The sequence below is a fragment of the Megalops cyprinoides genome, chromosome 2 (genome assembly GCF_013368585.1).
Source record: "Megalops cyprinoides isolate fMegCyp1 chromosome 2, fMegCyp1.pri, whole genome shotgun sequence".
In the NCBI taxonomy this organism is placed as follows: Eukaryota; Metazoa; Chordata; class Actinopteri; order Elopiformes; family Megalopidae; genus Megalops; species Megalops cyprinoides.
The window spans coordinates 40,116,864-40,143,416 of NC_050584.1; the positions used below are offsets into that span (position 1 = coordinate 40,116,864).

The following is a 26,553-nucleotide window of genomic DNA, read 5'->3' on the forward strand; positions in this document are numbered from 1 at the left end:
CCCTCATAACCAAAGCACTTCATGAAAGTGGTTGTCTGCTGGTAACACTGGCTTGGACACATTATGTTATGCCATGAAATTTTTTTTTTTTTTCCTACTCCTTAAAAATGCTAGATGGTTGCCTATTCCCAAAAAGATCATGCTTACTTCATAGAAAAATCAAGCAAGTTTTACATTTTCTTATCTTACTACAATATTTATACACCCAAGCTGTCACAGCTATTCCTTGGACTAAACTCTTGTCTTGAGTAGATCTTGTTAGGTGAGTTTGTATACTGTGTTTTTGGTAACTTCTCCTCTGCCGTGTGCATCACTGCACAGTGTACATTACAGAGCAATTTACCAGAATGCACAGTACACCAAATCAAAAAATAATAAAAATCTTTTTAAAATGTGAGCAAGGTACCTAAGGCTTTTAGTGTAAGATGAAATAATGGATATTTTAGGAAGCGTTCCCTTAAAGCTTCCAATGTTTTCAATAAAATGGCTTTTTCACATGATGACTGTGTCATACTAAGAAAATGTGAACAGAAGACATATAGTTGTGGTAATAGGTGTTTTAACACTGCTGCTGTATTTTGTAGACACCCAGGTCAGTCAAATGCATCTAGATTTCCATTATTCCAAACAAAAGAGACTGAGAATTTTTGCCACAGATTCCCACAACGGTTGATATGTTCACTTCCATCTTGACATTTTATAAATCTAGAAATTAATATTGTGTGGATTATCTGTTTTAAACACTGGATTTAGAAAACTTGATATACTTTCTCATGGTTCCTACACCCGAAGGTCTGTTAAACTGAAAGGACTCTCATTCCCTGTATGAAAAACCCTGTAAGAGTCAGCCTGTCATCTGAAGGCCAATTTAATATGACAAAATAAAATATTTACTTTGAAAACTAGGACAATGCTGGCTATGCCTTGGAATAAGGTTACATTTCTCTTGTTAACCATGAACTCATCTCGTACCACCTTTTAAGAAAGTTTCACTATAAAAAGTATCTAAATGTAAAACCGACATACGTTTTATGATTTATAACGTGAGCAGCGTTGGATGTTACAAAGATACCGGTTATTCTCTATATTCGAACGACTGCAAACTTTTCCTTTACACTTTCAAAGCTAACAGGCCCAGAGCCCTGCAGCTCCACAACCCTGTTCAGCTTGGTTTTTCTCGATCTCAGAGTGTTTCAGAGGCCAGAAAACATGTACAGTGTGCGTTTTCCTTTAAGAAGCCCCCACCGTCTCCACGGCAGAGGGAGTGAGAACTGATTCCTGGAACAGTGGTTGAAAAAAAAAAAATCCACCAGCGGTCTGTTTCAAGTTCCCCCAATAGAAACTGTGCCTGATTTGTGGCCAATGTTGGAGATGTAAAAAAAAAGGAGGAAAAAAACAGTAAAGGGGTAGCTATGGAGATAGAACGTTTTCCTGGCTGCTTTCTTTGACAGGTGTTGAGTGGGGTAAAAGTCTTAAAACAGAATCCAGCATGTACGCCAAAGGTAAAGGAGCTGTCGTCCCCTCCGATAGCCAAGCGAGAGAAAAGTAAGTGAAATTGCGCACTGTTACAGAGTGCTATCTGGATATTACGGACTCTCACCAATACTTTCGAAACTAAAGCTAGCTACCATTATTTAAATGGGGGTGTGCAATACATGCGTGCCTTTCTTGTGTATAGTTTTCTCCTGCTGTGCCGGGTCGCTATGATAACTTTTTGATGTTGCTAGCTATAACTCTACTGATTTTTTTTTCCTTCAGTTTACGAGATTTTATGGTTATTTCTGTTGAAGAAGAATCTGTTACTACAGCCGTGTCCTGTGCTTCACATACTGCCGCACGAATTATTCCGCAAATAATTGCAAAGTGTAAGCGCGTGCGAAGATTATGCTCAAGTTAGAGAGTTTCTGCTACGAACTGGGCTTTTGTTTTGTGGTGGAGCAGACTGATTGCATGAGAAGTATTGTCTCTGTTGCCGTACCGCAAGTAGCTACCTAGCTAGCTACTTGGGTGGACGGGCTCTGGTTTGCTTATCCTCGGTGTCTCAGCGACACATGGGGGTTTAGGAGATGGCTGTGTTAGCTAGAGTGCAAGTGTGGGTTTTGGATCACACACTGTCTGTTAGCCTCAAAACCGCATCTAGATATTTTTTTAGAGTTATAATTTTCTGATGCAGGGGAACAGGTTTGATTGTTTTTGTCATGGTTTGGAGACAGTTGATTAGATGGCTAGTTTGCAAACTCTTCAGATACTGACCATAATGGCACTAAAAGTGTGCAAAACTGCTTTGCTGCTTAATTTATCACTTGCTAAACAAGTGTTTTAAGCGGTAAACTTTTCTGTGGTTCTGTAAAGTGCATAGGTAGTTAACTTACCTAACTGTGGGAATTAAGTGAACTTTTCATTCACTGAAGAGCATCGGATTCATGTTGGCTATTGAGCTATGTAACTTTGCCAGGCATATTGATACTCGGTTTGCGGTGACAAAACTAAGTACTGAAGCAAATACTTATCCAAATACAATAATGCATTGGTGTTGTCACGGTGTTTTAAATGGGTAGCATTTTATTTTTAGCGCCGAAGCTGGACTGAACGTGCAAACACATTAAAGCCACGTCGCTAGCAAGCTACCTAGAGGTGGAATATTTTAACTAGCGTGGTAGGTACTTTTTAGATTGGTAGCTATCACTCAAGACTGACGAGAGTTCGAAATCTCGAATACTGGTTACTGGTGCTTTTCAGTTGTTAGTTTGTACTACTTCAAATTTTAGCATGTCTTTCGGTTTGGTAGCTGTTTAGCTAACTTGGTTATCCAGTGTCAAAAACGCATGTATTAGGAGTTACATTTGTGTATAACGATCTTTTTCTTTGAATACAAGGGGATTTTCTAGGCTGGTGATTCAGATCTTAAAGTTGGCTAGGCCTATCTAGTTTGATACCGCTTTTGAAATCATTTTGTATACGCAAACACTGAATGAGCGGTATGTAGCCACCAAATACTTGTCGAACGGCACTTTTCGGTAATATTATCAGAAAAGTGATCGAGAAGGTGCGTGTGTTGTAGTTAACAATGGTAAACTGTCTAGCTAACACCAAATAACTACAAAGCAAACAAAACGGCTGTCGTTCGGGTAATTAGATTGCAAGCTGACTGAATTTTAACACAGAGAGTTCTACCTCTGACCGTTGAGTAAATATAATGCTTTAAACAACCTGTAGCGCGACCATAACGCATATTTTCTAGATAGGCTATTCTATAAAAGCAGTAGTAATCAAGCTCAGTGCTAGATGTCCATTGTACATGCTGGCCGCTAGGACCTTTATAACATGATAGTGGCCGACAGATGTACAAAATTCTATGTTGTGTATAACAAATAATAGTAGTATATAAATAATAGTACAAATAATAGTAATAAAAATCAGTGACGAACTTGTAGAAAAAAAATTGAATCTTTTTTTTTCTTTTTCAAATCCATCGATCCAGTATTTCGCACAAGTGATACCATTTTGAAACATATCATGTGTGAATGGGAAAGTTTTACAAGCGGCGTTTGTAACATTTCGGCGGAACAGAAAAAAACTACGCGTGTGCGCAGGCATTAAATGCTGAATGTGTCTCAGAATAAAGAACGACTTGAAATACTACCTCTGTATTAGTATGATGATGGAGATTTGTTATTGTTGTTGTTCACAGTAATGAAGAAACGGGACAGACTAACAGCAATAACAACGGTACATGTAGATAACGATACTCTTGAACTGCAACAATAACAACCAAAATAATAAAACATGCAGTTCTGTAAATTATACGACAGCGCTGTTTTTATTTACATGTGGAGGGCTTGGGACGGTTTGAATGGACTTATATAAAACACAGAGAAAAGGGTAGTATTGTACTCAGAATTTGCTGATATTTTTACAAGCTCATATCTGAGAGACACAGCAGTAATTGTGTGTGCAAAACGTGTGCTTGCTTATTGGAATGGGTTTAGTTCCTTCTTTTTGTGTTGTCATTTTTATATTATGTAGACTTTGTTTTCTGTAGCAGTCACAGAGTTGCGCAGTCACTCATGTCATTATTCAGTACATTATATGTATAAGAAATCTATTTTCTCTCCTTGTTTAAAGTTACCAGTGTTAGTGGTCTCGTAAGACTTTGTGCCATTGGTGGGATAGCAGGATCTAGCCCTGCAGTGTTTTAGGAAGAGGGCTTTGAGTCCTGGTAGAAATCATGCCCTTGTCCCTGTAATATGCAATGTCACAAGCATCATCAAATCTTACATGTTTTAATGGTATGATGATGCACCGGCGCACTGAGGAGTGGTGAAGAAAACTGACACTTTAACTTGGGAGTTCCTGTGCAGTGAAATGCCTTTCTTGTTTTTGTTTGTTTACATACAAAATATCCTTATGCCTGGACATTTTAACTGGATTAAAGTCTATAATACAGTGGAAGTGAAATGTTAATGTTGTGTTTTTTTTTTAAGTTATAGGTAGATAACAGTAAGAGCATGACAGTTTTTCCAGAGACATACTGGAAATGTTTATTGTGCCCAGCAGTTATCCTGTGCCTCCTTCCAAAACAGTTTATAGCATCAGACAGGTGATAACCAGAGGTGGGCAAATGCTGCTCCTGTCTTCATCTGCATTAGCAAAGTCAAACAGGTATTTCTTTACAAATTTATAAACATACATAGTATAAACAATTTCCGCTGACAGCTTCACAGTTTCTTTCACAGGTCTTTTATAATTTCCCCACACTTGAGCTTATAAGAAATTCAAATTGACCAAGGTGCATCGTTTTTATCTAACACCGTAGATCTTGATTTAGGCTGCCTGTCACAGTGGTAGTACAAAAAGACAACAGTTTTAGTTTTCCATGGAATTTTTCAGATGCTGCTCATTGTCTATGGAGAGCAAGCTGATACTGACACTGGAAGCATTTTACTGCATACAGGTGTAAATTTGAACCGTCTGAGAATAAACTGAAATGAGAATGGTGTACATAGGGATGGTATTCTGGCTTATTCAAATGTTTTGTGTTTAGAATTCAAAGTAAAAATTGAATCCAAGAATCTGATGCTTTGGTCTGTTCTGGCTGGTTCCCACTCTTTCAGAACAAGGTAAATGATTCCCCATAAGCTGGTCTGATTGAAGGAAATGCATGTGAGTACTGCTGGCATCTTTTTAATTGGAGCGAGAGGAGGACTGTGGGCATGTGAGTTACCATGACTCTCTGGAAGGAGGTAAAGCATGATGTCTGTTTATCCAAACATGTAGCTCCCACCGAAGGGGGCTAGTTTTATCAGGAATATTTACCAGGGTTCCATGAAACCATTGGCTGAGCAAGCAGACAGCAGATTTATTCAGTAAAGAATAATTGATGGATTAGAATGAGTGATTGGAAAGAAGTCCAAGACTGCCAGTTTACTTACCCCAGCCTCTCCCAGCCTTTCCCTTTTCTTAGGGTGTCGGAGAGGGAAAGGTGCAGCGCTGAAGCTCTGGGACAAAGATTCATCAGCAGCTACCAGAGCACACTGGGGTTCCAGATGCATGTTTGCAACAACAGTGGAAGGAAATGGGGAAGAATGCAGCAGAATTTTAAATTACTTTTGTACGAATGCAGAGACTGTAGACAGGTGGGGTGATCTAAATGTTTGTGTCGTGCAGAAAAGACCTTGGCCTTCGCAGTAGCAGTGGGCAGATGTAATTTTGCCAAGACAGGTGATAAAAGGAGCATTGTTAAAGTAGTATATTCTTTCCGCTCCTCTCAGAAAGGTAGCTTTTGAGGTTAAGATCTTCCTAACTGAACAAAATGACCCCAAACGCAGTATGACCACATTGAGTCTGATGCAAGGAAAGGTAGAACCGTTTTGAAATGGATGCACATGTCCATATGATTGCTTAATTATCACTCCATTGAAATGTCTCATGAGGAATGCTCTATCTGAGGTAAACAGACCAGCTGAATATGCCTGTGAATACCCTAAGGTCACTGTAAATCGCTATGAGTATCAGAAATAACTGGAATTCAAACCTGATATTCTTGTGTGTGAAGGTTAATCAGTTTTACATTCATGTAGTTAATTGTAGCGCTTCATTTCCTTGACTTTTTTTGCTGGAGGTGTACACAAACAGTGTTGCTGCTTTGACAAGCCAATGTGATGATTCTTCCATCCAGAGCTTTAAAAACAGTCACACTAAAACTTGCAGGTTCACAAACACACACCAGTTCCCTTCCTTTAGGTCAGTATTTTGTAGAATGATTAGAATGGCATAGATTATAAAGATCCTGGCCAATGGGATATTTGGTCTTCTAAGTGGCAGTGATTGGTGTGTGGAGGTGAATATATTGCCCTGCAACCAGAAAGCATGATGCTGGCGTCATTAGGCATGGCACTGGTGGTGGTGAGCCACAGTTGCAAATGCAGTTGCTTTCCCTGTCCTCTCCATGTGAGCTCTCAAACACATAAGCGTACTCTGTTAATGTCATGTGTATTGCCTGGTCAGACAAGCCATCTACCTAAAAGAATTGTGGGATAGGCAATTTTCAGGGAAAAAAAAATCCACCTGAGCTTTACGCATAGGGTGATAATTGATTCATTCCTTCACATATTTTTTAGGCTGCTGGCTCCCTCAGTGTTTTCAGCTTGAAATGTTTTTGTTCAGGCCCTGCATATTCATGTGACCCATATCTTTGTGAAATTTTGATTTGCTAGCCGTAGATATTTTTAAATATACGTGTATATTGTTGAATGTGTAGGATCTGGATTTTTCAAGGGGAAGGCCTCACAGGTTGGTGGGCTCTTCTGTTTTCTCATCAACAGAAAGCTGGGATCAGTAGATCCCAACCACCGGACAGGGCTGCTCTGGGAAAACACAAAGTAGTTCAGGCACAGACACCTCATGTGCCCCATGAGGGGAGCTTGCGCTAATATAGTAGGTGAAGAATTTAGCCAAGCAGCTGAGGAAAAGATTATTACCTGTGTTCTCATGTACTTGCGTCTGGAGACTGCTGGGAAGCCATGTCTGTAGATGCCAGTTACAGAATGCTCACTGCTTACATTTAAGTCCGCATCTTCACTTTCCAGTGAGTGCACTTTTTATCATAGTACTATTGCTCGAAGGACACTCTGGCCCAGTTTGGCCGGTGTACAGTGTTGGCGAGGCAGTTCTGCGGGAATGCGGCGTGCTGTGTGAGGGAGATGGGGATTAGGTAGGGTGGGGAAGAACAAAAGCCAACATGTAAAAGAGAATTGGACACTTCCAGGAAGCTCAGCACTCATCTTATTTCTATAGCTGTTCCCCTGCAGACAGTTTGGCAAACTACTGTCATCATGAGTAGCTTTCTGGAAATTTTTGTTTTCTGTCTGAAAAATTACGTAGTCTATCATGGTGACTTGTTGAAACAAAAGAGACATTGAAAACCATAGTACATCTGTGGCAATAGAGGCATTTTGAGACAGTGGCTATACTAAAGTAATTAAATTGGTTATTGTTGTTGCACGGTACTATATCATTTCTCATTCTCAACATCAGCATTTGAGCTGTTCTCTGTATTCATGAACCCTGTCCACGTCTATCTTGACATGGAAGAACTTGGAACTGGGGCCTGACCCAGAGTTTTGTGCAGGTTTTGGGTCTGGGTTAGTGTAGTCTTGGAATGCCATAGACCGCAGGTTTATCAAGGGGTCCTGTTACTGGACATCTTTAAACAGAATGGTTGTGTTGAGACTGGTTTCAAATCACTGCAGGGTATTAGAGGCTCTTGAAAATATGTATAAAACTTAAATCCCCTTCAGTGTGAACTAAAGAGGTTTTGTTCAAAATTTGTGTCATTTTTATGTGCATTACGCCTACTCTGTAATTTCATCACCTTAAGTATGTAATAATAATCTTTGACCCATGGCCTTGCCTACTACCTTTCCCCTCACTTATGATGCCTAGGTTACAGTTAAACCCTGCCCTAGCCCTGCTGCTGAATTATTAAAACAAAGACAGAAAAGTTAATTTGCTAAGTGTCTGTGCTTTAGATAGCTAAACTTGGCTCTGGCACTTTCATGTTTAAAGAGAACAGTGTCTGGGAGCCTCAGGCGAGATGTCAGGTGTGCTCACAGGATAAGGTAGGGGGGGAGCACTCCTTGATGTGCGGACTATGCGCGAAACCGTGACAGCAAAAGAGGGAGATGTTCTTCAGCTGCTTCTCACTGGTGAAAAAAAGAGAGAGAGGGAGAGAGAAGAGAGTGGAGAGGGGAGAAACAGCAGCATTCCAACAGCCATCTCTCCCCCACAGCCACTTGCAGTCTGAAATAAACTCAAGCCCACATCTTCTGATCCCATTGTCTCTCTTGATTTTGAGCGCAGTTCTGCCACTGCTTTGGCGTTTTGAGTCTGTGGAACCGGAGAGGGTTGTGTTGCTGACACACAGCCACCATCATTGCAGCGCTCCACCTGTGATCTCTGACAGCAGGGCAGATAGTGGTGGGGAGTACTGTTGCCTGCCAAGAGACTTCTTGGACTTTCTGAGTGACTGTAACCCCCCCCAAACAAAAACAACTAGTGACAACTCCAGTGATGTATCAGCATTGGGTTAGAGATTTCAAAAAAGTGAAAGTAGTGAAAATGGCAAGGATGTTCTTTTTTTTTGCCTTCACCCATACAGCTCTTTTGTTTTTGATGGACTGTGGTCCGTATACTTTATATACTGTTCACCAGACGTTGTAGCAGACCACTTATTGGGGTGGGTCCTGTTTCCATCACAGATCCAACTCATGGGTCATGCACATGGCTCACAGAGAAGAGACAGATGTATAGATGCAAGAGGTCTGCTCGTGTAATGACATCACAGGGTATGCACAATGATTAAAACCCAGATGCATCCAGCGGCAAATCAAGGAGGGACCTCTAGCGAGATTTGGTTAAAATAACAAGCGTATAAAACTGTTGGCAGCGTTGGCGGGGAGAGGGATGAGAGGGGTAGGGTTGTTGGGGGGTGCCTCCACCCAAGGCGTTCCCCCGAGCAAGCCGAGATGCTCTTTGAATGGGTAGAGAAGAGAGCTGGTCTGACAGGCAGCGAGCAGAGATGAGCGATGATGAGAGTGTATCAGCTTCCTGGGAATCTCATGGCAAGCCTGACGAGACTCCAGGGCTCCAGCTGCAGGTGCCATTTCTCACACCCAGGACGAACAAAATGTTTCATTTTGAGTTCATTTGCACACTGTCTGGTACCACTGAAGTGTGCTCAAAAAGGTTGGTTAATTGATCTACCATGCATTAGATCAGGGTGGAGTAAATTTGTCGGTAAGTATTTTGAATGTATTAGTGGATGATGATTCAGCTTGGAAGTAGGTAGAGGTGTCTTCTGCTTGGGTTGTGTGATGGTTCTGTGAGTGTTGAAGGCAGGGGGATGTTACGGCAATTTTCATTGGTATGGTCATGACCTGTTCCATCTGATGATTGGAATGGCATGCTATTCCAACAGCATGACTGGTATGGCATGTGTCCTCTTTGGCTCAGTATCGGAATTACCTGTAGCCCGTTCTCATGCACCCATACCTCTATGCACAGTGGGGCAGGATTTGGCATCCCTGCCTCTACGGAGTTACACTCAGGGCTTCTGACAGCACGACAAAAGGTGTCCCTTGAAGCTGGGATTGAATGAATGTTTTTAAATAATGCATTACGGCAGGTGCAGGTACCCAGCACCAGGGTGAGCAGCCCCTCAGATCACATCCGCCTCCCGATGAAAATTTCATCAGGCCGCTCCTGGGAATCTGCAGTTCCATCCAGTTCAGCCTGGACCAGCTTATATAAGCCGACACCAGCCGCTGGGTATTACAGACAGCCCAGAGGTCATCCTTTTACATTTTACACTAACTGCCAACCCTCCCTGCCATATAGTAAATGGCATACAAATCACTTAGAGCATGGAAACCATCATTAGTATGCTTTGGTTGAGAGAGACTGCCATCTCCTTTCAAGTGCAGGCTTGAAGAGGAGCCATTGTCGCCCTTTGCAGAAGGTGGTGCGTCGGACCAAAAAACCACCAACCTACATGAAGGCTGCTGTTAGGACAGACATTAATTAAACTTGGCGCTCTACTTTAATTATTCAGAGTATCCATGCTCACTGTTATAACTGCTGTTATTTCTCATTGGGCTGCAAGAGCCTGTTCACCCTGGCTCTTCTGCTGTCACCCTCTGTAGAAAGTAGCTTGTGTGGTCCCTCCTGTGCTTGGGTCAGCCTTCTCTTCTCTGGTCATGTGATTGAAGCTGCACCTTGCCAGGGTCTACCTGGGGTCTCATTCCACCCATCAGACTATCATCTGCTTTTCTGAGAGTCTCCAATGATGGATTGGTCTCAGCCCCACCCCCTCCACATGTCTCCTATCTCTGCATTTCTCATGAACACACCACTGAGACCAGCATACGCTGACAGCACTGGGAGAGACTGAAGGAGAGTGGTGTGGCCCCATTCTACTACATTAGTACAGAAATGGTTTACAGCAGGTGGCAGAACTTGGTTTCCTTCTGTTGGAATTCTCAGAAAGAATTTAGTATCCTGAAAGAACAACAGTAATGCTTGGAAATGACTCACTTTGAGAACTTGTTGATGTAAATGTAAGGCTAATGAAGTCGATTGCATTTTCCTCAGGTGTTTTTCAAATGATGCCACCGTGTCAAAGAATGATGATAGATTTGTTGCTGAGAATATGCGTGTACCACACTTTATTGGAATTTCACTATTTTTAAATCCCTTTCCAGTTGGTAGCAATTTAGTGGTGTTTCAGGTTTCAGTTTGTGTTCGTGAAAGGAGGACATGGTACCCTTAACCATACACTGGAGTGGTGCATGGCACTCCAAGCACTTGGTTGGAGACCCTACACTGTTTGGGTGATAGTGTAAATGATGGCTGGGGAGAATTAGCTACAGGTTTACACAGTTGTGACACAATGAGGCTCTTACTACTGTTTCAAATGTGAGGCAAAGATTAACTCGTATCATAAGATTAGGTGAATTTTCACTATATGTGAAATGTGAATTTGAAGATGTGTGACCCAGAACTTTAAAGTTACCAGTTTCCAGTTGAAATATATTAAGTGTGCTTACAACATTTACTTTGCATCCCGAGCAGTTTGACGAAAAGCAATCTTGCAGAAGCATTAAGCTTTTGAATCTTGACTCCACCATGCCAGTTATACAACCCATAGCAGCTATGTTGTATGATGATGGAATGTTCCCTCTGTTATTTCATTGGCTAGTTGCCTGTACACAAGGCACAGCAGGTTTGAGTAGTATGTGGCACTACATTATAGGAGATACATTGCCTGTAGCAGCCATATTTCATGACATAAGAACTTTGCAATAACTTTAAAGAGTAACAGATTCTTTATTGGTATAAGACAACATGAGGAAGCTTGGCAGGTGTGGGAGCTGGTCAGTTCTCCTCCTGAGTCAGGTGTGGACTGCATAGGTGTGTCCCATTGCCTTGCCTTTATGGAAGAACATTGTTTCTGCAGTAGGGGGCTGAGTGCAGCAGTGGGAGCCCCAATAGGCATGCTGCCAATGTCCCCCTCTGCCCCCTTCACACTGGCCTCAGGGAGGTTTTGGGGGCAAATACTGTTCTCTCACAGTTGTTGAAAGTGGAGGCCATTTTCTCCTGGCTGGCAGAGCGGGGGAAGCTGCAGCTATGCCTGCAGCGTAGGATCATGGGAGTCGGGTAATTGCCGAGGCGCCTAAACAAGCAGATGTAATGGAGACTAAAAATGACAAAAACACAAAAAACATGGTGGTGCCATCAGATCATGTGCGTGATCGTGGTGATGGGTCTGGCCATGCTTGAATGTCTTTATTTTCTGCTTTTTTCTCTCCAGTAAGCCCAGAGAGCATTTTGAAGAGAGAAAGCATTGTGGAGTGGAGCAGTGAGTTGGGTACCTGAGAATCGAACAGCTACGGGTTGTGTAACGCTGTCATATCACCCATATCTTGTGCAGCGACTGTAGACCCCCACAGATAAAGCGATTTAAAAAAAAAAAAACAAAAAAAAAAAAAAACTTTATCATACCAGAGGGGAGAAATTTGACATGCGGCCAGGTCTTGGAAAACAATACACCCACGGACTGGCAAGTTCATAAGACTTTAAAGTAGGTAGGATCCGGATTAAAAGAAGTCCTTTCCTAGTCACAAAAGTTGCAACTGTTTGGTCAACCCACAAAGAAATGTCTGAGCATAGAGTACAATTATTTGTACACCGCCATGCTGGTGAGACCACGTGTTACTGTGCTGCAGATTAACATACACTACAGATTTACCTTTACGTTATTTTCATGTGCACTGGATCGTGTTGATTATTCTAAACCCATTTTTTTCCCTTGCCTGCCACAGCAGTCTGTAATAAGAAATGCAGTGGAGCGTTTTTTCTTGAGTGAGTGGAGTGAGGCAGGGGAGCTGCTCCAGGGACAGTGGAGCTGTTCCTGTGCTTTTCCCAAGCTGTTCCTCAGCTCTGTGGGGAGGAGGGGGTGGAGGAGGGCAGACTCTAACCCTGGCCTTTTCTCTGTTTTTCAGGCTAGCTTTATATGTGTATGAGTACTTGCTGCATGTCGGAGCTCAGAAATCTGCACAGACCTTCCTGTCGGAGGTAAGTCACTTCTCGAGATCTGCTTCCCTGAAATAGACGGATGAATCTGATTGCGTTCCTATTATATGGACTGGAATGGAATTTGCATTATATAAAGGTTGATCTTGGGTCATGTGTCGTTGTGTAATTAGTGAGTGACGTCATCAATCAATTTCACGCTTTAAGATTTTCAATTTGGGTTAGCAACCGACCCCCCAAGGTAAATTTTCCAAAGTCGGTCTTTTGCTCTCAAATAGGTTTTTGTTCAATGACAACAACATTTTAGTTGATTGTAGAGTAAATCCTAATGAGACTTAGCTGCAGGTGCTTTCGTAGGACCTGAAAGACTGCCTGTAGGTTAGGTGAAGGCTGTGAAATATGTGGACTGCTTTCACCTCTGTGGGTGTTGTTCTGCCTCCACACTTAATTATGGAATTTAAGTCACTATTTGGATACATCAACTCAACTGGTGTTCAAGGTATAATAAGGTGCTGATTTAAGGGTGATTGTGAAAGCTGCAGAACTTCAGCCCTCAAGAAAGGGGAATTGCCTTCCCTGCCTGTAAGAAAGCACTTCCTTATCAAGGCCTGGAGTTTGCCAAAGGGCCTGTGCTGTACCCCTCAGCCCAGTATAGATCATGCTGCACAAAGTGCTGCACCTGTTGCCAGCAAAACTGTACCCCTTAGCTCAGTACAGATTACATTGCATGAAGCACTACACCTTTAGGCAGAAATTTGCTGCACCCCTCAGCCCAGCACAGATTATGCTTTGTAAAGAGCTGCACCTTTTGGCAGTAATTCAGTGTACCCCTCAGCTCGCCCTCAGTGATGCTCCCTACCCCTCCCCTGGGACTGCACCGTACACCTTGGGTGAGATGCACTGGATGGGAGTGGTGCTGCTGCTCCAGCTCATTTGTCTTATAAATGCTCATAAACACTGCCACATGTGAGAAGTCAGATTTAATCTCTGCTGCTAGGAAGGGTGAATAGGTGAAATTGGTTAATAATATGTTCTTAACCCCGAGACCTGCTAAAATAATCCCTTTCAACTGCAGTGAAAGAATCTCTGGGGTTTTATCCATTATTTGTTTCAAGTACATTTTCTGGCCTAACTATCCAGCACACAATTATTTTAATGGTATAATAGAGCTAGCTCAGATTCCTGTAATTCTCCCTCTGTACTGCGCTTTATGACGTGATTCATTTTTCCCCACCTGTGTGAAGGTGAATTAACGTGTGCTTCTGTACGCCTATGTGTTCTGGATGTTGGTATAAAACTGATCCAGAACTGTGTTTCCCTTATCCTTTCAAACTGGGGAGAGTGCAGTAAAACTAAGGGGACTGTTTCCCAAAGTCGGCCAATTTTCCACAAGGTAACTCTCAAAACCATAAATAAACTGTGTGTCAATAGAGAAAACACATTTTTAGATTTCCCACACCATAAACTGAGCACTTTGTTGTCTCTAAACATTTAGAGTAGCTATACAATGGACTAGATTCTGCTCTGGTCATTTCGTGGTTAGGCAGATGTGTAGCAGCTCTCTTTTGAAAAGATGAAATATATTTGCTGACATAGCCTGGTGTGTGGTACTTTTCTGCACTTAAAATAATTGTTTTTCTTTCCACTTGAGCTTAGGTGTGGAAGGTTTTGCTAATCAAACAGCATGAACGGTATAGCACACACTCTGTTTAAATGTTGTCACACTAGCAGAATGTGGATTTACAAGTTATCAGCATGGTTCTCCAAAAGACCATACCATATATACCCCCTTTCCACCAACGCGAACTAGGTGCTTGTTCTGGGCTGGTGCTAGTGCTGGTTCGGAATTGGTTCAACTTGCAAACCTTCTAAGAACGGATTTGCTTTTCCACAGGCTAGAGAGCCACCATAGAACCACGTCATTATGTCACTGTATCCATCTGTATACGTCTCCGCCTTCCCGCTAGCACCAAGCACAACATTAACAACAACAGTGGACTACATTATCTCTTTACAGGAGTTGCTCCTGGCTTTGGGAGCCTACATTGACATCCAAAAACACGTCGGCATCGACGTCATCGATGGCAGACAACTCTATAAATAATAATAAAAACAAGAGAACAGTGCTTTAAAAAATAAAGCTACTGTTATCAAGGTTACGGTAGCTGGCTAGCTCGCTGTTGGTCAGCTAATGTTACCCAAGCAAGCATAGCTACTAATTTCTTACATCAATGTTACGAACGTCGTGTGAGAAAATAGTAGCTATGCTTGCTTGGGTGATGTTAGCTGACCAACAGCTCCATCAATGTTACGTTCGTAACATTGATATGAGAAATTAGTAGCTATGCTTGCTTGGGTAATGTTAGCTGACCAACAGCCAGCTAGCTAGCCATCAATGTTACGCTCATAACATTGATGTTGAGAAATTAGTAGCTCTCTAAACAGCTAAGAAATACAGAGCAACAAGGCGAAACATTTGAAAAATAAAACTTACTAAATAAAACAGACTAGACGCTACACTAGCTCTGTGGTTTTTTTTTATTTTTTTTTTATGGCGGTCACAGTTGGTCTTGTTGGTCACAATAATCCCGCCCCCAGCCCCTGATGTAAGCGGTTCTTGGTTCTTGGTTCTAGACCAGCAAAGTGTTGGTGCCGCTCTTGAACCAGTTTTCCTGGCTGAGAGCCGGTTCTTTGGCCGTTGAAACACGAAGAACTGGTTCGAGATTAGGCACCGGCTCCGAACCGGCCCTCGAACTGCCTTGGTGGAAAAGGGGCAACAGATAACTCATGCTGAAGCCCCAGCAAGCCCTGGACACGGGGTACACTGGCTTACAGCCGCAGCAGTGAGGGCGTTTGACGTTTTGCGTTGTTTGTCAACAGGTGTAAAGGGCCCCCTTGGCATCACGTGTATAACCTGTACTTCCCTGCCATCTCCTGCCAGCAGGCTGTGTGCTGCTATTCAATTACTCAGTGTCAGTCTCAGGTGCTGCACACCCTCTTTCCCCCCTTCAGGTTCTTTATGGTTTCAGTCCCCACAGGTACATGCTGCAGGAAAACACACCTGTGCAGCAGCACCTAATGAGACAGCTGTCACCTGGGCTCCCCTGACTCAGCCCCTCAATTAACACCTCTAAGTCCCTTTCCGTGCATCGCTGTCCTCCAGGGACCCCACTCCCTCCCAGTCACTTGGACCATGGTTCCGCTAAATGAGCCTGTCCATTCATACAGCCACTCAACCACAGGACTGTGCTGTAGTGTATGGGCTGTTCTTGTCTTTTTGGGGTACTGGTAAAACTATCATCACTGCATTGTGGTACTGAAGGCATTGCATAATGGCTGTAAATGTGAGATGGACGTTATCTCAGAGCTGAGCAGAGATGAAGCGTAACCGGAATTGGAGAGCTGTTGTTAAGTGCAGCTTAGTGTCCATTCTCTTGCTACTGTCTTTACTTGCCGACGCACTTTGAACAGCAATACAGACTGCTTCTGGGTCTGTATGTTTGTGTGTGGCTGTGGGGTAGGCGTGGATACGGATTCGGGTGGTGATATTTGAGTTTGTGTGCGTTAGTGTCTGAGGTAGTAGCAGAGACTGATTGTGGGTCTTTGTGTTAGCGTGTGGGTGGCTGTGCAGCACGCTCGCTCTGACTCTTCCTGTTGTTCCCTCAGATCCGATGGGAGAAGAACATCACATTGGGGGAGCCCCCGGGATTCCTGCACTCCTGGTGGTGGTACGTATGTCCTGCCTGCTTGTTCTAACTAAACACTGCGCTCCAAAGAGGCGCTCGCAGATGCCAGTGAATCCTGGCCTGACTATTCGTGTCCTGTTGCAAATGACTTAAAGACGTATCATATCTGGATTTTTAAGTAACAGTCACTATAGCTGGGGCTGATCGTTGCTGTAGCAAAGCTGTGCTGTACGCACAAGCAATTCTTTTATTCCTTTTATATGGAATTACGTCAGAAGCATTGTTAAGATAGTATTCACTTTATTTAACATATTCACCGCATCCAGAAAGAGAAGAAATTTTTCAGAATGCTCCCCACAGCACACTCGTATGCGAACAGGAGGGCACATTTCAGTAGAGAAAGACATTTTAAGAGTCTCCACCAGATAGACAATGCACAACACACTAACAAATGCACTGCCATTGTCAAGAAGCAGGTTTTATTCAGTCCATGACGAGTGTTGCGGTATTATATCTGTACCTGTTAGTCCTTATCTTATTGCTGTTGTTCATCTACAATCTGATTATAGTTGTCTTTACTGTTACTTCACCCTGTGGAAGAAGACACTGTGTTGCCCACTTTTTGGCACTGAAGTTATCTGTCGGCCTTTTGAACGACAGAGATGAATTCCCATGAATTTCAGCATATTTGCTGTCTCATTGGAAAGAGCGGCCAAACTGACAGCCTGACTTTTTTTTTTCTCCTGTGTAACTTGATGTGAAGGGAACGCCCAGGCCTGGGTCTCTGTCCAGCAGGCAGGCTTGAGCTCACAGGCAGGCTTTGTTTGTCAGTTCAACACGGCTTGTCTTAAAATTCTCCCTCCTTAGCGCTGGATCGGGAGACTCCAAGGCGTACGGTGTCTGTTTAACAACGACCCCGTATCAAATGTGAGAGTAATGGTTTTTCATCACACCGTGGCTCCCCAGAAAGCATTTTTACCTGAGTTACATGGCTTCAGTAGTGTGGTATGGACAACCAAAATGAGAGGTGACTTTTAGTTTGTCTCAAAACTTAGAGAAGGGCTGAGGTTTTTTTCTAGTGGTCTTTCTTGGAGCAGCCGCCTCTTGTCGAATTAGCAGAGGAGGGCGGGGGAGAGCGGGGCCCCAGTGGGGTGTGTGACCCAGCAGAGGGGTGTCCGTCTGGGGCTGCAGCACGTGGATGGAGAGCCTCACAGGGGGCAGGACCCCCTCCCCCCTACACCCCCAACCCCCCCTTCCCAAAACAAAAGGTCCAGATGGTAAGGGAAAGCCTGCCCCTCCCCCTCTCTCACCCCCTCCCTCAACCTTTGTCTGCAGTCCCGTCCTTTGTTTGCGGAAGAGACCCCAAACGGATTAACTCCTTGCATTCCAGTCTCCTTTGTGTTAAACAACCAAATCCCCCTCCCTTGGTTTTCTGCCCCTCTTCTGTCTCCGGTTGTTTCCTGTTGGGAGGAGGCTGAATGGAAGGGCAGAGCAGAGGGGGGTCTGGGATGGGGGGTGGGGGTGGGGTCACTCATCCATGAGTGTCGAGAGGGGTCGTTGGGGGCAGAGGGGTTGAGGGAGTGGTACAGAGTGGGTGCAGGTGTTGATGGTGTCATTAGCCTTTTTAATTTCCTGCATAAAGAGATGTTTTACTAGTCTTGACTAAATGTCTACACGTATTAAGCCCAAAACCAGCCTTTACATTATGTACATAGAATGGGTATGTACTTAATGACTTAAATGACTTAAGCAGCAACAAAGCAAAGATGGAATTTCGCCTCATCCCTAGCTACTCTGTTCAGAATGTGTCATTTGTTATGTAAAAGCAAGTATGAGACGGGGGTCAGAAGCTTTGGAAATCTGAGTCAGTCTGTGCTGGTGGGTCTGTGGCCTGTCCTCTTGATCATCACATCTCTGCCATTGGAAGATCTAAATGATAGCATGTGAAGGAGAGCCCTGCTTAGATCTAAATATATAAATAACTATGAACGAAATAAATAAATGAAAATACATAATTCTCCTCCTCCTCCTCTCTCATCTTTGAGCAATATGCATACAACTTCAATTTCCTTTATTTTCTTCTTTGCTCCTTGTCAGATGTTGAATTTATTAGTTCAGCCTAAAGGGAGCGTTCCTGTGAAATTATAAAATAGCTGATTTGCTTTGTGCTGTTTAAGAGATTGCAAGTGGCGTTTTTCTCATGTCTTACAATGCAGCATTAATATCAAGAGAATAGGATGCTTACAGAAACTTCAGTGGGGTGATAAATCATTGCACTGTTTTGCTTCTCTGCTTTTATTCTTTGATTGCTGCATTTTGTCCTATTAAGAGCTCAGCTTGATTGTAATGAACAGCAGACACGGCGAACACGGTTTTTCCCCAGTAGTCCCTTATCCCTGGCAGAATAGTCAAGACTTTCAAGGGAGCTGATCCTTGTCACACCACATCTGGCTGAGTTTACGCTGCCTACCGTGTGGCTTCGCATGTGATACCCCAGATATTATGTTTTAACTAATTGCAGTGTTTATCTTGACTATCAGTATTTTGTGAAAGCGGCGGATTCCTAGTCTTGTGTCTGTGGGTGGGGGTGTGCGTGTGTGTACATGCGTGCATGCATATATGCATGGATGCATGCGTGTGGCTGTTGTATTGTCTTTTTTTTTTTTCCAAGCATTCTAATGAGGGAGCACACATGTGCTCTTAGCTTTTCTTCACACCCCAAGACTGCCTGTGCCTTGTCCTTCTCCCCTGTTAACATGTAGCACACCACACGTAAGAGAGAATGTATTCCAAGGATGTACAGGATAACAGCACATGTCAACAGAGCATGTTGTGCTATTCTGAATTCAGCATTATTTCCATTGGCCTTGCTCGGCTTTACCTGAGCTGAGCTGTGTCAGTTCAGTACATTTTTGAACTTCAGTCCAATCCTGCTTCCAGTTTACGTAGGTTAACAATCCTTTGCCCCTGGTCTTTGAATTAGCCTACTGTAAGAGAAGTGTCACTTCTTGATGAAGCATAGAAATGGTTATGTTGTCATGTTCTACATTTTACCAACAATGGTAGTCTAGTGCTGTATGTCATCCACTCCTGTAATTTTGTCTTGCTGAATTCACTGAATCATTTTCTGTAGTAAATGTCTGCATTGTGCACACCATTGTACACCAAAGTTTCAGTCGGTTTGCTAGTCAGCTAAATAAAAAGTAATTGATACGAATTGACAGAATACCAGTCAGCTGTCACAAGGCTGGCATGTTCTTTTTTGCCATAGTCAGGTGTGTCTCAAGTGTAAATGGAGGCAGCCAGGTACAGCTGAAAGTGGTCTCAGGTAGGCGAGTCACCCAGCAGTCGCTTCCTTCTCCCCAGCCTTTTCTCAGTCTGAAGTTAAAATAACAAAAACCTATTTAGCCTACTTCTCTGCCTCAGTATGGAGGCCTGTGTCTGAAAGAAGCTGAATGGATACACCAAGGAGGTCTTATGTCCCACCTCGTATGGAAAGGGACATGATGGTGAGATCACCCTCCTCCCCACCTTGATCCGCGCTCGGTTTGTTGCTTTTCAGTAACAAACTGCAACCTGCGTCTCATTTCATTTTCCAGCGAGCTGATTGGATTTGAGATGGTCCCGCCATCTCCCTCCGGCGCGGCCCCGACAAAGCTGCAATCTCTTTAACGGCAGCTGATAGATATGATAATGCAGCCCGGTTTTATTATACAGCAACTCAGAGGGGCACAGAGCCGACTCGATGTTCCTGTTTCACTCTCCCTCCCTGGTAATCTACCACCCGTTTCTTTTCTCTCTCTCTCTCTTTCTCCTGTCTTCAACACAGCCCCTCTCTCATTTGGCCCCCTTTTCCTTCCTCTGTTTTGCCTCCTCCTGTTCTGTACCTCTGTGGCTCCCTCTGTCTGTCTCTGTCCCCCCTCACATCCCTCAGAGCAGAGGCAGACTCCAGCCCTGTGCTCTGAGGAGCTTAAACCGTTGGAGGAGCCTTCTCCTTGCTGCGTTGAACTGAAAGGTTTTAGTTCTGAATGTGGCTGCTCCAGCCGACACTACAAAACAGATTGTAAGACTCACTGTAAGCTACAGAGATTTCCGTAAATATTCACGCGTCTTCGGCCCATCTTCAATGACAAGACAGGCCAGTGATTTCGGTACTTTTTGTCATCTGTTAAACTGAGTGCTAGCTGTTGGGCTCCTTGTTAGAAGTCACATTTAGTTGCATCAGCAAAAATAAATGTATAAAATTTAAAATGTGACTTTGGTTGGAGACTCACCCCAGTTCTGTCAAGCGTCAGTCAGCAGCTTTTATGGGGTATCCATTAAATCAATATCTGAACACTGGGAACTATTTAATTTGAACCAGTTAAACAGATACTTAATTTCAATGAAGTGATTAAGAGACCATGGAATAGAACCTTTTGCCCCCTACAGCCCTTGAGGACTAGATTTGCCTTAATTGAACAAATCTCTTACTTTGATCAGTAACCTACAGGTCTTGCCAAGTGGAATGGGAGGTGGAATGGAAAGTCACCCTTGATCCCTGCTGGATAAATTATAATTTTTTATTATTTATTGTTTTATTTATTATTATTTTTTGCTTGAATGACATTCTTCAGGGTGACATTTGTGTTATTCAAGTTAATTACCAGATTCCTGGGTGAAGTGGCAGTACCCAGTCTGTGAGTCACACCTGCAGCCTTAGGGTCACAGGGTTATAAGCCCTTTAAACACAAAATCACACTGGCATCTGGGACTGACCCAGCCAATTGGCCTTTATGGTTAGTTTGTAGAAGTACTTGGATTTTGGGGTGCATTTTTTATCATTGGTAATATTTGTCACTCTGTTCCAGCTTGTGTTCTGACATTAGAATGAATGAAAGTATGAGCATATATAAAGTAATGCGTATTTGCTTGTGTAAGTGATTTATTTTTTTATTTATTGATACCATATTGATAACTCTTCTTCTCTTCCTGCTGCAGTGTATTCTGGGATCTGTACTGTGCTGCTCCGGACAGGCGGGAGACATGCGAACATTCCAGCGAGGCCAAGGCTTTCCACGATTACGTGAGTGGCAGTCTTTACCATCAATTGCTGATGTTGGTAAAGCAAGTGAGCAAAGATGAGCCACAACTGTGGTCCAGCTGGAGTCTAAGTTTCACATTTCTCTGTAGGATTAGTGCTCTGCTGACTGCCCATTTCTCCTTTGACTTCATTTTTGAGAATTTTACCCCTATATGTTGCTAAACAAGCAAAATTGTGGTGTATTGTCATTTCTGTCTCAAAGCTCTCAGCTTACCCCCCTGGCTGTAGTGAGGTGGAGGTGTTTGCGTCATTTGCTCCATTAAGACTTCTTGCTGCTGTTTCTGTTTTGGCCTACCTCGGTCCTTTCCCTATGTTTTCCTGGGCGTGAACCAGTCCTTCCATTGTCTCCAGCTTAATGGATCCAACACCAGACAGAGGTCGCTTGGCTGCCGTGTTCACTTCCTCGCCGCAACCTTTGACCCCCGAGCCGTACCTAAACTGCCTGTTAGAGGTGAAATGTCAGAGTGCAGCATGGCGTTTTCATTTGCGCCCTCCTGGCCTCCACAAAAGCCTGCCTTCATAAAGCATCTGGATGAACAGTTGTGGGGGATTAGGAACAGTCCGGGGTTGTTGGGGGGTAGCCAGGGGTCATACCTGATCTTCTCTTCTGCAGAGAAACTGGGTGTCCACTGCTGATGGCATTGATATGCTTGCAGAGCTGCGATCCTTCAGGTGAACGGATGTCTGAATTAATATTCACACAACAGAAAGAGGTTACTTGCCTTTCATATGCACAAGAAGTCAAGAAATCCTCTTCTTTTGGACTTTGGCATATTCACAAACAACTGCCTCAGCATATTTGTTGAACCCATCTGACAGTTTCACTTCTGCCCAAATCTTCTGCTCTGTGGTCATGCAAAAGCTTCTGATTAGAGCTTTTCACATGTTTAAGGTGGTTAGGATATTTTAGCTAGTTTCTTGTTCCATAATGTCAAAATATTAAAATTGAGACTTAAACTTTGTCAAACAAAAGGACTGTGAAGATGTTTTAACGCGTTTTAATAAACAGAAGAATATGAAGCCAGTAAGATAGCAAAATTAAAATATCACATTGTCATCATAACATAAATGTGAGTGAATATTTAAATACAATATTAGTGTACATATAAACAGAGCTTCAAAAAGCTAAATGGTGCATGCTCCTGTTGTGAGGTTAAATTTATTAAGTCTGTCAACAGCCATGTTTTCTGCAACTCAACAGATGTACAGTAGTTTGAACTCAGTTTTTGTTTTGTTAGTTTATCTTATGATTTGTATTATTCTGTTCTATTCTGACAAGGTTCAGTCTGTGTAAAGGTTGCAAATACCAGTATAATCATACCTGAGATCTGAATCTGCAGCTTTGAAGTCTCTAACTTCTCCTCTATCCCATACGCCTGAGTTTCTAACGTCTCCTAACTGCTGGCCCATACACAGCCGCGGTGCTTTCACTCTGACTTCTGCTCAGTGTACAAGCCTTCAGGCCCCTAATGTGCATTCCCACCCACTATGTATTAAAAGGCACTCCCTTCATCTTTGGTGCTCTCTGAAGCTGGGAGATGGGCATGGCGTTTGGATATCCTTCCCCTTTAAGTTCTAGTCCAAGGATTAATGACCTGCTTCCCTTGACCTTTAACCTTGTTGGAGGTTCACAGGGTCATGGTGTACCCGGCGTCACCAGGTCGAGGCATTGATGTGCGCCTGTAGCTGAAAGCCAAAATCATTTGCAATGAATAAACTGTGAAGTGGTCATTTCACCAAGTAGAATCTGAGTAGCTCATCAGGCAGCACATTACTGGGTTGATGGATACTGTGACTGGAATATTTTGCATTTGTTCATGTGTTTCTTTGAGTACTCAAAACGGTAACCACCTGGGATGTTCAGTGGACAGTGTCATGTCTCTGTTTTTGCTGACACCTTAGATCCTCTTAGTTTTTGCTCCAGGAGTGCAAGGAGGCAATGAGTTTACACATTTGTTTTGGGTGGTGTACAGAGGACTCATGTTTGAATGCTCTCAGCTCGGGATGGTTGTGGATCACTGCAGGGGGAGGGTGGTTTGTGGAGTTCCCCTGGGCCGGTCCAGGCCCGTCTCACTCTGATTAACTTCAGCACTGGGATCCCTGTGGACCAGCAGCCTGATCAAGTCGCTGTCTTGGCTCTGCTGATAACAGGCCTATTCCCACGTGTCTCAGTGGCTCAGAAGGAGAAAACAATCAGAGTCCCTTGAGTTAGTGGCTCCTTAAATAGAGTGTAAGAGTTGGGTTTGTCCTCTTGGCTTCCAGCAGGTGGTTGGAGTACTTCCTGATTGTCCTGGTTCAGTATCAGATGGCAGCATTATTTCAGTGTGAGGTGATTATTCAGGGATCTGCAAAAACGGAATGGTCTGGCTCGAAGTGCTGGAATGTGAGTTTGTCTTGAACCCCCACCCCCCCCACCTTGCCCCTGTTGAACTGAGACACTGTAGGACCTCCAGTTTTGGGGAGATAATGGAATATAACGTGTTAATCCTCAAATCTGGGGAATGGTTCAGGGCTAATCCGTGGATTTTGTGGGATTGCAGCCCTGGCAAGACTCCCGGAACTGGAGGACTCCGCACCTCTGGATGTTCAGATGCTCCTCCCTCCTCGCTGTTGTTCCAACAGCAGTTAGTGAGCCGCAAGCACCAACCATCAAGTGCACAATCCACTGTATATCCACTGTATGAAACATTGTGATCAGCACTGTACGACTGACGACAACGCATCTCTTGATGCAGTTTACATTTACAGTTTAATTGTGTTGGCATCGTGTTGCAGCTTTGCCCTTTTTTTCTTGAATCCCTTTACTCTGATATTAATTTAAATAATAACTTTCAATGATTTCTTCATAAATAAGCATCAAAATTTATAACTAAATGGACAAAGGATAAAATTATGTTGTGATGCAGGACTGTTACAGATCTTAAGAAGGATGGGTGGCCATGCATGAATGTACACAGTCTCATATTACATATGCTGAGAACAATGTAATGTAAAGACAGGAAGAGAACAGCAAGCACAAAGGAGGCTGGGCAGCTGGCCATCCCCTGGCATCAGGCCTTTCTGTATAGGCCACAGGGCATGACCCCGTGCAGCTTCAGACCTCGTCACTGTGACATCATTGCCTGCTGTTTAAAGCAGTTAGCATCCTGCACTGGGCAGTGATACAGCTATGGGCTATCATGAAGGGGTCATCCAGGCTTCCAGCTATGCAGAGCTGCTTCTCTGTACAAAAAGTGATGGTGGGCTGTTCACCGCAATAGAAAGAATAACATTTTTTTTTTTTAACACTCATAGTGGAACACGGGAGCAATACAATTCACCACTTCGTTACAAGTCAGTATGGTGTTAGGAGCCTGTTGTCAATCAGATTTTGAAATTGAATCAGAAGATACTTAGACACAAATTACTCTAAGTAATTACTTACTATCTGTCTATCTATCTTGAAGATACTAAGTGTTTTTTAGGCTTTATTAGGCTTTATTAGCCTGTTCATTGGTTTAAGATGCCAGGTATATACTGAAGTTTTTTGAGACTCTGATTGGTAGCTCCATTGCTACCGTGAAGGGCATACGGTGAGGTGGAGAGAGGCCAGGGTCTGTAATGAGGGACAGGGCCACTAGCAGCGCAGTGTGTCCGTAGGAGCTACAGGAGTGTCCAGAGCACTGTGTGCAGGTGGATGAATGGGAGAGGCCATTGTCGTCATTGTTGAGGATGTTGTTCTTGTTCATCTGCAGAACGCCTTAGTTGGCAGGGGAGTATAGGATTTTGTGAAACACGGCCTTGGGCTTGTGGCTCCTCTTTTTGTGTCTCTCTCCATCTGCCATTTTTTTTCCCCCCTCAGACATCATTTACTACTCCTTTAGAGACTGAACCTTCCCTGCTTGGACCCCTCACTCTCCCTCTGTCCCTCTTTTTCTTTCTCTCTCTCTTGCTCTCATTTTCATAAACCCTCCCACTGTGCCTCTGCCTATCCTCTTCTCTCTCCCCCTCTCTTGCACCTGCCCTTTCTCTTCCTCTGTCTATTCTCCCTCCACTTGTGCTCTCTCTCTCTCTCACTCTCTCTCTCTCTCTCTCTTTTTCCCCCCCTCCCCTCCCTGTCTCTCTGTCCTCTTCCTCTCTCTCTCTCTCTCTCTTGCTCTCCCCCTCCCTTTCTCTGGAAGGAGATTGATTGGGTAATCTGGCTCTCTGCCAGTGGTGCCCGCTTGCTCCGGGGAAGGAGAGAAGCGGGGGCGGGATGACGACACGCAGGAATAATAATAATGAAGGGAGGAAAAAAATGGATGGATGGATGGAAGGAAAGAGAAGAGGAGATAGAGACAAGGCATTCTGAAAGCAAAACCTCAGAGCTGACACACACACACACACACGCGCATATGCACACAAACTATAGTTTGATGCTCTCCATTTCTTTCTCCCTCATTCTGTTCTATTCTGTCATTTTTGCACTTGCTGTGAAACAGTTATTTTCAAATGCAGAAAACACCACATAAGCTTCTTTGGTACACTTAATGTCCTTTTGATCCCTCTCCTTGGCAGGCTGATGTTCACATTTGAACAGACGTTCTCCATCTGTGACGGAGGAATGTGGAATCATTTCTGTGGAGGTGTATGTTGCGTGATCTGGAAGTGACAGGGTTAAGTTTCCCGTGTGCTTGTTATTTGCATCCATAGAGGCTTGTTCTGGGCATGCTCAGCAGTGGCAGACTTGGTAATATTTGATCCTGGTTCCTGTGAAGGAGCGCAGGGGTGGTAAGGGTTTCCAGATTGTTGGAGGTCAGAAGGGTGTTTGTAGCAGGCCTTCTGAGGTGTTACCTTGCATGTATGGGAGCTTTTGCCTGTGCCTGCTTGTACATTTGTGTTGGCCAGTTTCCAGTGAGGGCACACAACGTCTCCCCAGAAACACAAATTCCTGAGATTCCTAAAATGAAGTGGCTTTAAAAAATTGTAAAGGTGCATTTCTGAGAGGATCCTGTGACTCTGAGCAGAGCCTGCGTTTCTGGCAGACCGGTGGCAATGAGCGCTCTTTGTGAATGTTGTGAGGAGGACAGATGAGCCCTGACCCTTCTCTTCTTTTTCCCCACGGCTCCAACCTGGTCACATATGTACACATAGACACATAGTTCTCTTGTGGCTCTTAATGAGCTGCCAGCAGAGGAAGTTATTATTTATTAGCTGTTTATTAGGAGCTGTGAT

The 26,553-nt window shown here is 43.6% G+C and overlaps 1 protein-coding gene across 4 annotated transcripts in view; it reads left to right on the forward strand.

Moving 5' to 3' along the window:
* The first annotated feature begins 1,343 nt into the window (after window positions 1-1,343).
* Window positions 1,344-26,553, forward strand: part of ssbp4 (single stranded DNA binding protein 4) — a 70,784-nt gene continuing 45,574 nt past the window's right edge. For 3 of the 4 annotated variants that reach the window (XM_036520940.1, XM_036520942.1, XM_036520943.1), the window contains exons 1-4: window positions 1,490-1,545; window positions 12,561-12,633; window positions 16,258-16,319; window positions 21,258-21,342. In XM_036520940.1, the coding sequence (XP_036376833.1) occupies window positions 1,490-1,545; window positions 12,561-12,633; window positions 16,258-16,319; window positions 21,258-21,342 (276 nt within the window). Of the gene's footprint in view, window positions 1,546-12,560; window positions 12,634-16,257; window positions 16,320-21,257; window positions 21,343-26,553 lie in introns of all 4 variants that reach the window. The other variant, XM_036520941.1, reaches the window with a different exon arrangement.